The sequence below is a fragment of the Bufo bufo genome, chromosome 8 (genome assembly GCF_905171765.1).
Source record: "Bufo bufo chromosome 8, aBufBuf1.1, whole genome shotgun sequence".
In the NCBI taxonomy this organism is placed as follows: Eukaryota; Metazoa; Chordata; class Amphibia; order Anura; family Bufonidae; genus Bufo; species Bufo bufo.
Window position 1 is genome coordinate 131,768,409 of NC_053396.1, and position 12,251 is coordinate 131,780,659.

General features: G+C 43.7%; 1 protein-coding gene across 3 annotated transcripts in view; it reads right to left on the minus strand.

The window, feature by feature from the left end:
• AMOT (angiomotin) overlaps positions 1-12,251 on the minus strand; it is a 74,400-nt gene that overhangs the window by 18,718 nt on the left and 43,431 nt on the right. For all 3 annotated transcript variants that reach the window (XM_040442005.1, XM_040442006.1, XM_040442007.1), the window contains 2 exons: positions 11,197-11,341; positions 6,446-6,538 (listed from right to left, as the gene is read on the minus strand). In XM_040442005.1, the coding sequence (XP_040297939.1) occupies positions 6,446-6,538; positions 11,197-11,341 (238 nt within the window). The remainder of the gene's footprint in view (positions 1-6,445; positions 6,539-11,196; positions 11,342-12,251) is intronic.

Sequence of the window (12,251 nt, forward strand, 5' to 3'; positions counted from 1 at the left end):
CTGCCCCAGCAGAACCAAATACCACACTGTATCACAATATACAGCCCCAGCAGAACCAAAAAACACAGTGTAGTACAAAATACTGCCCCAGCAGAACCAAATACCACAGTACATCCCAAAATACTGCCCCAGCAGAACAAAATACCACAGTGCATCCCAAAATACTGCTAAAGCAGAACAAAATACCACAGTGCATCCCAAAATACTGCCCCAGCAGAACCAAATACCACAGTACAGCACAAAATACTGCCCCAGCAGAACAAAATACCACAGTGCAGCACAAAATACTGCCCCAGCAGAACCAAATACAGAAGTGTAGCACAAAATACTGCCCCAGCAGAACCAAATACCACACTGTATCACAATATACAGCCCCAGCAGAACCAAATAACACAGTGTAGTACAAAATACTGCCCCAGCAGAACCAAATACCACAGTGTAGCACAAAATACTGCCACAGCAGAACAAAATACCACAGTGCAGCACAAAATACTGCCCCAGCAGAACCAAATACAGAAGTGTAGCACAAAATACTACCACAGCAGAACCAAATACTGAAGTGTAGCACAAAATACTGCCCCAGCAGAACCAAATACCACAGTGTAGCACAAAATACTGCCACAGCAGAACCAAATACCACAGTGTAGCACAAAATACTGCCACAGCAGAACCAAATAGCATGGTGCAGCACAAAATACTGCCACAGCAGAACCAAATACCACAGTGTAGCACAAAATACTGCCCCAGCAGAACCAAATACCACAGTGTAGCACAAAATACTGCCCCAGCAGAACCAAATACCACAGTACAGCACAAAATACTGCCCCAGCAGAACCAAATACAGAAGTGTAGCACAAAATACTGCCCCAGCAGAACCAAATACCACAGTGCAGCATAAAATACTGCCCCAGCAGAACCAAATACCACAGTGCAGCATAAAATACTGCCCCAGCAGAACCAAATACCACACTGTATCACAATATACAGCCCCAGCAGAACCAAAAAACACAGTGTAGTACAAAATACTGCCCCAGCAGAACCAAATACCACAGTACATCCCAAAATACTGCCCCAGCAGAACAAAATACCACAGTGCATCCCAAAATACTGCCAAAGCAGAACAAAATACCACAGTGCATCCCAAAATACTGCCCCAGCAGAACCAAATACCACAGTACAGCACAAAATACTGCCCCAGCAGAACAAAATACCACAGTGCAGCACAAAATACTGCCCCAGCAGAACCAAATACAGAAGTGTAGCACAAAATACTGCCCCAGCAGAACCAAATACCACACTGTATCACAATATACAGCCCCAGCAGAACCAAATAACACAGTGTAGTACAAAATACTGCCCCAGCAGAACCAAATACCACAGTGTAGCACAAAATACTGCCACAGCAGAACAAAATACCACAGTGCAGCACAAAATACTGCCCCAGCAGAACCAAATACAGAAGTGTAGCACAAAATACTACCACAGCAGAACCAAATACTGAAGTGTAGCACAAAATACTGCCCCAGCAGAACCAAATACCACAGTGTAGCACAAAATACTGCCACAGCAGAACCAAATACCACAGTGTAGCACAAAATACTGCCACAGCAGAACCAAATAGCATGGTGCAGCACAAAATACTGCCACAGCAGAACCAAATACCACAGTGTAGCACAAAATACTGCCCCAGCAGAACCAAATACCACAGTGTAGCACAAAATACTGCCCCAGCAGAACCAAATACCACAGTACAGCACAAAATACTGCCCCAGCAGAACCAAATACCACAGTGCAGCATAAAATACTGCCCCAGCAGAACCAAATACCACACTGTATCACAATATACAGCCCCAGCAGTACCAAAAAACACAGTGTAGTACAAAATACTGCCCCAGCAGAACCAAATACCACAGTACATCCCAAAATACTGTCCCAGCAGAACAAAATACCACAGTGCATCCCAAAATACTGCCCCAGCAGAACAAAATACCACAGTGCATCCCAAAATACTGCCCCAGCAGAACCAAATACCACAGTACAGCACAAAATACTGCCCCAGCAGAACAAAATACCACAGTGCAGCACAAAATACTGCCCCAGCAGAACCAAATACAGAAGTGTAGCACAAAATACTGCCCCAGCAGAACCAAATACCACACTGTATCACAATATACAGCCCCAGCAGAACCAAATAACACAGTGTAGTACAAAATACTGCCCCAGCAGAACCAAATACCACAGTGTAGCACAAAATACTGCCACAGCAGAACAAAATACCACAGTGCAGCACAAAATACTGCCCCAGCAGAACCAAATACAGAAGTGTAGCACAAAATACTACCACAGCAGAACCAAATACTGAAGTGTAGCACAAAATACTGCCCCAGCAGAACCAAATACCACAGTGTAGCACAAAATACTGCCACAGCAGAACCAAATAGCATGGTGCAGCACAAAATACTGCCACAGCAGAACCAAATACCACAGTGTAGCACAAAATACTGCCCCAGCAGAACCAAATACCACAGTGTAGCACAAAATACTGCCCCAGCAGAACCAAATACCACAGTACAGCACAAAATACTGCCCCAGCAGAACCAAATACCACAGTACAGCACAAAATACTGCCCCAGCAGAACCAAATACCACAGTACAGCACAAAATACTGCCCCAGCAGAACCAAATACCACAGTACAGCACAAAATACTGCCCTAGCAGAACCAAATACCACAGTGCAGCACAATATACAGCCCCAGCAGAACAGAATACCACAGTACAGCACAAAATACTGCCCCAGCAGAACCAAATATTACACTGCTTCAAAAAATGCTGCCGTCCGCGCCACAGTATGAAGCTTTATCACTGTCCTATTGGCTCCTACATAATTAATGCCGGGAGAATTAGATCTTTATGTACCCAGCTTGTGGCCATGAGGAGGCCTTGGGTGGCCCCTTGGGCATCTGCCCACTGGGAAATTTACCTGTAGGGTCTAGGGCCAGTCCGCCCCCGTGTACTGTCCACTGATTACATGGATGGCCATTTATTTGAAAGCCCACTATTTAATATTACATTTCCACAGCTGCTGCAGTGATATATCCAAATACTGTACCACCATAACCTACTCCCACACCTTGAGCTACCTGGGATATTTGAGGAACTTTTACACTGGCTACAAGACAGGTTTTAAACTCTTTATAATAAATATCTGTCCATTCCTGAGTACTCAAAGGCAAACAAATATGCGGGGTATTAAAAAAAGAAGAAAAAAAAGAAAAAAAGGTGACTCCCACAGAAATTTAGTTTTAAAAGAGAAATGAGGCAACTCCCACAGAAAATATGGTCTGGCTGGGTAACTCCCACAGAAAATATGTAAGCACCTCTAATTTCCTCATACAATTAGCCAGGCTTTAAAACCAGATTGTCTGCTTCACTATAGCTGGAAATTCTTTTAATTTTTCAAAAGCTTGGCTACATACATGGAACCACATAATATCACCCCTCCCTCCGAAGGGTGGGAAAATGGAGATGAAAGACTCAGACTTCAAACACAAGGGATCCAGATGAAGCGAAGAAGAAAAATACAAATCAAACAGTGGATTCCGACATCAATACAAGTAATTCTCCAGCCCTTTGTTTCTACAAATTATTAGACACAATGACAAAAACACTCATTTAATTTTAAGTAAAATCCCCTTCCCCATAGGCGACTACTAATCATTATCTATGCCTTTCATTTAACTTGGAAAGAATCAGTTTTCAGGTTCAGCCCTATGTGTGGGGAAGGCCGTGACATAGGGCTTTTTCACACATTTATTTGCATAGCATGAAGTGACAAGAGCCCTTTAAATCAATCATATTGACCAGTAATGACCAATGCTGCTCCTAGTATGAATAACTTGTTAAAGACAGACAAGGCAGTATTTCTCCTGTAGATCAGCATAAGACCCCCTGCACACCAACGTGTGCACCCCGTGGTCGTGCTGCGGCCCGCAAAATGCAGGCCGCAATGCACGAACACAGTCTGTTGGGCAGCCGCAGCGGATCGCAGACCCATTCACTTTAATCCGGCCATTCCGCAAAAAGATAGGACATGTTCTATATTTTTGCGGAATGGAAGTACGGGATGAAACCCCACGGAAGCACTCCGTAGAGCACCATTCCGCATCTCCGGATTTGCAGACCCATTCTAGTGAATGGGTCCGCATCCGTGATGCGGAATGCCCACGGAACGGCACGAGTGTACTGCGGATCCACAAATGTGGTCCGCAATACGGCAACGGGAAGCACACGTTCGTGTGCAGGGGGCCTAAGGTAAATTCCCAGTATTCATTAGACAAATTATAGATATTTCACTGCCATTACAAATGTACTGACATTGTACACAAAAATCGTGAACTACAATAAGAATGTAGTGTTGCTACATATATGCACCAAAATGGGCAGTAGAAGCAGAGGGGGAAATGGGAACTTAAAGCAGCCCTGGAAAAAAAAACTAAGTGGCCCTATGTTGTAAGCGGGTCCAAATTGACAAAAGGCAGGGCAACAAAAGTAGGTGGTGTCAGCATTACCATAGTGCAAAATACCATCCCCGCAAAACCAAATACCACAGTGCAGCCCCAAACGCTGTCCCTCTGTGGTGGCCATCAGTAGCTGCCATTTTCTGTTATCTCTGATAAAGATATGAAGCGGGGGGCTCAGGAGGTGAGATGCGGGCCACAGCAGTTACATTTAGGGGGCATGTGTGGTCGCTGGTCAGGTACATGAATACCTGATTCTCACAGCTGTAAGTACCACCGACAGCTTATCACGTACCCAGCGAGCTCATTACATGCAGTCAGACTGCATCCAGAAAGCAGCTACAACTCTTGTACCTAAACTGAACGCTGATCACCAAGGAGTGTTATAAAGAGCTAAGCTTGATTTAGTTCAAGTTCCGGTACTGTAGCCATCATACACCTGCTACAATGCGACTGACATTTGAATGCAGCCTTATACTTACTCCCCGACTGTATAGATATAAAAACAAAAGGTAATAAATAAAGGCATAGTGACAGATTTTTCAGTAATTTGAGCAAGCGGGCTATGAAATCAGGAAAGCAAAGGTCCTATGTCCAATTAGATCTTATGCAAAGCTGAAAATAGAGGAAAAAGCAACAACAGCGCGTGATCACTGGGGCGATGGGCACAAGCATGCAGTTCATAAGGAGCCTTACCTGAAGAGGTTGCACTTCCCGGGCACAAGACTGAAAGTAATTGTATCAGTGAGGAGGAAAACGGCAGTGGCCAGATCCAGGGGACGGTAGGTGACAGGCACCTCCGTGCAGATCATCTTTACCACTACTCTGTGGAAAGCACCTCTTCCTCCAGCTCTTTTCGTTTGAACTTCCCCAATTATAGGGCTTCTGGATTTCATAGAAGGAGGTACCCCACTATAAACCTGAGCAGAGACGCTAACAAGAACCAGCTGTCACTCTGGCTGACTCAGGTCGTACATGGACTGTCATGTATCTGACTTGGCTCCATGTAAAGCTAAATTACATTAAATGAGCAGGCAGCCACATCGTCCCCACACAAAGCTGTTTGCCAGCATCTTAGGAGCTGGATCAGCAGTAATCAAGTCTCACATTAAAAAGGTCTTTCTTGAGACAAACCCTGCAAATATTATATTTGCCAAATACATAAATTCCAAACCCCTATTATTATAATGATTGCCCTTTTAGCAGAGTAAGCAATGTGATAATAATATGCACGGCTGCAGCCAAGTCAACAGAATACACAGGCCGATGGCAGAACTCCTCAAACTTCATGGTGTAAAAGTGGTCACGTGGCAGGGTTCCCTGAAGCCTATACGCTGTATATACACGTGTTAAACACATCAATGTATATGCTGCATAGATCTATAAGAACAGGAACACACACAAACATTCATTTCATTTGGTTTGCTCTTATGACACAAATTAGGCTACTTTCATACTCCATGGATCTGCACAGACGGATCCGTTCATATAATACAAACGTCTGCATCCGTTCAGAACGGATCCGTTTGTATTATCTTTAACATAGCCAAGACGAACACCATTGAAAGTCAATAGAGGACGGATCCGTTTTCGATTGTGTCATAGAAAACTGATCTGTCCCCATTGACTTACATTGTGTGTCAGAACAGATCCGTTTAGCTCAGTTTCGTCAAGCGGAAAGCAAAACGCTGCAAGCAGCGTCTTGGTGTCCGCCTCCAAAGTGGAATGGAGACAGAATGGAGGCAAACTGATGCATTCTGAGCGGATCCTTTTCCATTCAGAATGCATTAGGGCAAAACTGATCCGTTTTGGACCGCTTGTGAGAGCCCTGAACGGATCTCACAAACGGAAAGCCAAAACTCCAGTGTGAAAGTAGCCTTAACTTCAAGCACAGCATGGACAACAAATGATCACCGCGGGGGACTCACTCTGTGCTAGTAGTTGGGATATGGTCTTCCGGTTGTCCTCTGATCCCTCAATCTCCTTTGCTGCAAGTTGCTTATTAGCAGTTTCCATTCGTTCTTTAATACAGAAGAGTAAAAACAATACTTATTGACTCCAACATCAAGCAGTTTCACAAACTCACAGCAACAAGGACTAGATGTATATATGTAAACAGCAGCACATATAACTATACAAACACACTTTTACTTCCCTCAATATCTGCAAGATCAGCATTCATGATGAATTATAAAAAACTTTATTACGACGCTATAACACATCCAGCAACAGCATCCTTTCAAATACCAATTAATCTCTCATAAGTAATTTAAAGATGATGGGTCCACTACATTTTACAGTCTACCTTCACATAAATCAATAGTATAAGTAAAGATAAGAAATGTTGTAACATATTTTATTCAAGAAAAATGCCTCTTTCTCCAGTTATCAGACTCTTATCCACCTCCTTCCTCCTTAAATGTTCACTTACTCTGAATTAACTGATCAAATCTATATCCAGAGAACAGACTGCTTTTCAGCTTCACTGAGAGATCAGGTTACAAGTCTATGACGAGGGGAGGGGAAGGAGGGAGTAGGAGACTAGCTGTTATGATGACTCTCATACAAATCATATGCAGAAGAAGAGATTTGTAGCACACCACTCGAAGCAACTGCAGCATGGACGACACAATACAGCAGTAATGAGCAGTGTAGCTGTAAATTCAACACTGGGATGAGACAGTAGAAGTCTCTGTGTCTCTCTCACTCTGCAGCTACCTCCTCCTCCTCTCTTCCTTCTCCATAAACCTCTATGGGCAGCATGGAATCTGATCTCTCATGAAGCTGAAAAAAAAACCTTTCACATAGTCAGTATTGGTCAGCATTTTTCATCAGTATGTGTAAGCCAGAAACAAGGGTAGGTGTAAAATACAGAAGAGGCACACATCCATTATACTTTTTCTTTGTAGGTTCCACTCCTGGTTTCAGCTTACAAACACTGAAAATTACTAACCAAATACAGACCATGTAAAAGTGGCCAAACGGCCTTCTCTCTGCCGATGGATTTGATCAATTAATTCAGGGTGCTTGAACATTTAAGGAGGACAGGGTGGAAAGGAGCCCAATAAATGTAAAAAGAGGCACTTCTCTTTAATAATAGGATATATTACAAAGTTTCTTAGCTTCGCTTGTACCAATTGCTTTTTGGAAAGCTCTTTATAATTGGAGGCACACTTTAAAGAATCAGTCTACTTTGGGAAACTGAACATTGCTCACAGTAACCATGAACATAAACTATAAGCATATGAAGGTATACAAGTCTTCTAGTAGACAAAAGAGGTAGGCTCTACTGTTGCAGAATACCAGCTGTTTCTTATTATGCTGCATGGTTTAAACGACCATTGAGCTTTATACGACTCAATGAATAGGATACGCAGATTAAAAGAAGATGACTCTTTATAGTTGCAGGAGTCACAACTTAATGACAATAATGGAAAAATGTCTTGCTGAGGGACGGGCTTCTAATACTAGAAACACCCAAGCAATTTGAAGAGAATGTCTAAACTATAGCGTCATTTAAACAAATCCTCCCAATAACATCACTTCCGAAAAGCAAATCATTCAATTAACGGCATTCCCACAGCTTACATGCAAGTACAGATGATCTGCAGACCATCCGGCCCCATCGGTCAAGTGGAAGCACCAGAACTTTATACATCATTTCAGATTTTTTTTATGGAATGTCACGATTGCTTTGTTGGATTTGTTGCTATGTGAATTTAGTGATGAGTATATTGTGGCACAGGGACAATATATAATAGAGAAGCACAGCACACCCTGGACAACAGTATCTGGTTTCATGTATTCAGACTGATGAAGCTAGCTGCCCAATGATGGTTTTCACTGATTTTCACTGGGAAAAACTGCATTTGGTTTTCCATGTAACCGCAGGAACATCTAAGCTCCAGTAGTTAAAGGGGTTTTCCAAAATTTTGAAGAGTCCGTGAGGGTCTGGCACCAGTGACCCCCGCTTATCAGCTGTTTGAGAAGGCACCGGCGCTCGCAGTAGTGCTGTGGCCTTCTCTCCACTCACCAAGCACAGCACCATACTTGGAATCACAGCTCAGCCCCATTTACTTCAAGGAAGCTGAGCTGCGCCTAGGCCATGTGACCGATGAACATGACATGGTCTATGCAAAGCTGCAAGCACTAATGTCTTCTCAAACAGCTGGTTGGTGGGGATCCTGGGTGCGGGAACCACACTGATCAGATCCTGAAAAGCCCCTTTAAACTATGGAACGCCACGCTAAAGCCTTATTCACACACACACACACAGATTTTTGAAGAATTATACAACTACACCAAAACAGCACTGTGTGAATGAAGCCTATGGTTCATTAAAATAAACAGTTATTTAAGATGAAGAATACAAAAGTACTCATTTGGGTACAAACACACATGCAGTTTTTGATTCAGTTTTCTTTTTTAATCCATAGAAACATAGAATGTGTCGGCAGATAAGAACCATTTGGCCCATCTAGTCTGCCCAATATATCTGAATACTATGGATAGCCCCCGGCCCTATCTTATATGAAGGATGGCCTTATGCCTATCCCATGCATGCTTAAACTCCTTCACTGTATTTGCAGCTACCACTTCTGCAGGAAGGCTATTCCATGCATCCACTACTCTCAGTAAAGTAATACTTCCTAATATTACTTTTAAACCTTTGCCCCTCTAATTTAAAACTGTGTCCTCTTGTAGCAGTTTTTCTTCTTTTAAATATTCTCTCCTCCTTTACCGAGTTGATTCCCTTTATGTATTTAAAAGTTTCTATCATATCCCCTCTGTCTCGTCTTTCTTCCAAGCTATACGTGTTAAGGACCTTTAATCTTTCCTGGTAAGTTTTATCCTGCAATCCATGTACCAGTTTAGTAGCTCTTCTCTGAACTCTCTCTAGAGCATGGGTGTCAAACATGCGGCCCGCGGGCCGCATGCGGCCCGCAATGAATATCTTTGCGGCCCCGCAAAGATGCACTGCTATGTATGAGCCGGGAGAGAGGAGGGGCTGGAGTCCGTAACTAGGGGCGGGGCCCGGTGCAGTCACTGTACTCTTACACCGGGCCCCGCCGCTCAAAGTATTTATAAACGTGAATCCTTATCCTGTTATTAAGTTGAACTAACGCTGCGCTCTCCCATGTTCCCATGTTCCCCTGTATCCCCATAGCACTTACTTAAGCTTCAATAGCAGGCAGAGCGGACGGCAGCAGTAACGTCACTCACTGACGTCGAGCGCCTGCTCCGCCCACTTTATGAATGAAGCAGGCGGAGCAGACGCTCGACATCAGTGAGTGACGTTACTGGTGCCGTCCGCTCTGCCTGCTATTGAAGCTTAAGTAAGTGCTATGGGGATACAGGGGGACATGGGAACATGGGAGAGCGCAGCGTTAGTTCAACTTAATAACAGGATAAGGATTCACGTTTATAAATACTTCAGTGAGCGGCGGGGCCCGGTGTATTGGGGGACACTGTTATGAGGGGGATCTGTGGATGACATATAGCAGTGTCATCCACAGATCCCCCCCATAACAGCACCATCCACAGATCCCCCATAACAGCGCCATCCACAGATCCCCCATAACAGTGCCATCCACAGATCCCCCATAACAGTGCCATCCACAGATCCCCCATAACAGTGCCATCCACAGGTCCCCCATAACAGCGCCATCCACAGATCCCCCATAACAGTGCCATCCACAGATCCCCCATAACAGCGCCATCCACAGATCCCCCATAACAGCGCCATCCACAGATCCCCCATAACAGCGCCATCCACAGATCCCCCATAACAGCGCCATCCACGGATCCCCCATAACAGCGCCATCCACAGATCCCCCATAACAGCGCCATCCACAGATCCCCCATAACAGTGCCATCCACAGATCCCCCATAACAGCGCCATCCACAGATCCCCCATAACAGCGCCATCCACAGATCCCCCATAACAGTGCCATCCACAGATCCCCCATAACAGTGCCATCCACAGGTCCCCCATAACAGTGCCATCCACAGATCCCCCACATGACAGTGCGTCATCCACAGATCCCCCACATGACAGTGCGTCATCCACAGATCCCCCATAATAGTTTCATGCACAGACCACCATTAATTCAAAGCCCACCAAAAGCACAACTTTTGGTTAAAAATATTTTTTTCTTATTTTCCTCCTCAAAAACCTAGGTGCGTCTTATAGTGAAGTTTAATATTTGTATATATATATATATATATATATATAGGTCTCACTTGTGTTATTGGGCAACGGGATGTTGGGGGTCAGCAGTCATGAAACAACAATGTTGTTCTATGAAAATGTACGTTTTTTTTTGGGGTTTTTTTATGCGGCCCACATAAACTTAAATTTTGTTTTTTTGGCCCATGTTAGCCTTTGAGTTTGACATGCTTGCTCTAGAGTATCTATATCCTTCTGGAGATAGCTAGAATCCAAAGCTAGAAGTGGATCCAACAGAAAGGAGAAGGACAAGTCTTTGCTATATATTTCCCATTCTTTTGTATGTATTCAGCATCAAAACAGCGCCAAAAACTGGATGCATGATACCAGCGCAATGGAGACAGAGATAATTCCTAACAAGATCATCTGTTCAAAAATCAAGGTCTGAATTTTAGGGTGCAGTTTACTATGCTGGCGCCGTTAAAACATTTTCACGCGGCCGTAGATTACCTCTGAGGTCCCTGTTAAAGTCGTGAATCCTTCGGATCTCTCCCTCCAGTTTTGTTCTCATAGCTTTCTCCAAAGTCTCTCTCTTGGAAGAAGATTTTACAAGATTTTCATATGCTTCAGAGACTCGCTGGATTTCCATCTCCATCTAAAATGTGCCAAGACAACGTCATGAGGAGCATGGCCAACTATACACTCCCTCTGTAATGACACACTGCACCTGTTTCCTCCCCTCCCAAAAGTGGAGATATCTAACTTAGGCCTCATGCACACGACCGTTGTTGTGTTCCATTCCGCAAAATGGGGTTCCGTTGTTCCGTGATCCGTTTCCGTATGTCTTCCTTTATTTTTGGAGGACCACCAGACATAAAGGAATGTAAAAAAAAGTCTAGGACAGGTTTGCCATGCAAATGATAGGAATAAAACGGACGCGGACGCACGGATGACAATCTTGCGTGCCTCCGCGTTTTTTAGCGGTCCCATTGACTTGAATGGGTCTGCGAAACGTTTTCCGCGGAAATAATAGGACAGGTTATATTTTTGGGACGGACTGGAACCACGGATCACGGACGCAGATGGCAAACGGTGCACTATCCGCATTTTCAACAGCTCCATAGAAATGAATGGGTCCGCACCTGAAACGGACGGACGCGGAAGCAAACAACGGTCGTGTGCATGAGGCCTTATACTGATATAAAAGAGAATAAGCATCTGTTCAATAAAATGCTGAAACTTACAGCACATTTAAAAGTAATCAAAGCCACACATAGATAAATACAAAAATGACATCTTTATTAATCAATGCAACAATAAATAAAAAATGCAGGGAATGTTGAATAGTGGAATAAACAGGCAAACCCCAAAACAGAGGTAATATGTGGTAATAAATATTTCATAGGTATCTAACCATAACTTGAGACATATTGTATCACCAGTTAATCCAACACAAAAAATACTGATCAATGAGATAAAATATAGTAGCAGTTGTGTAGGGATACCAGGTATTGATAGTGGGGTGACAATGAACATAAATCATCTACCCCATAAATGGATCATCC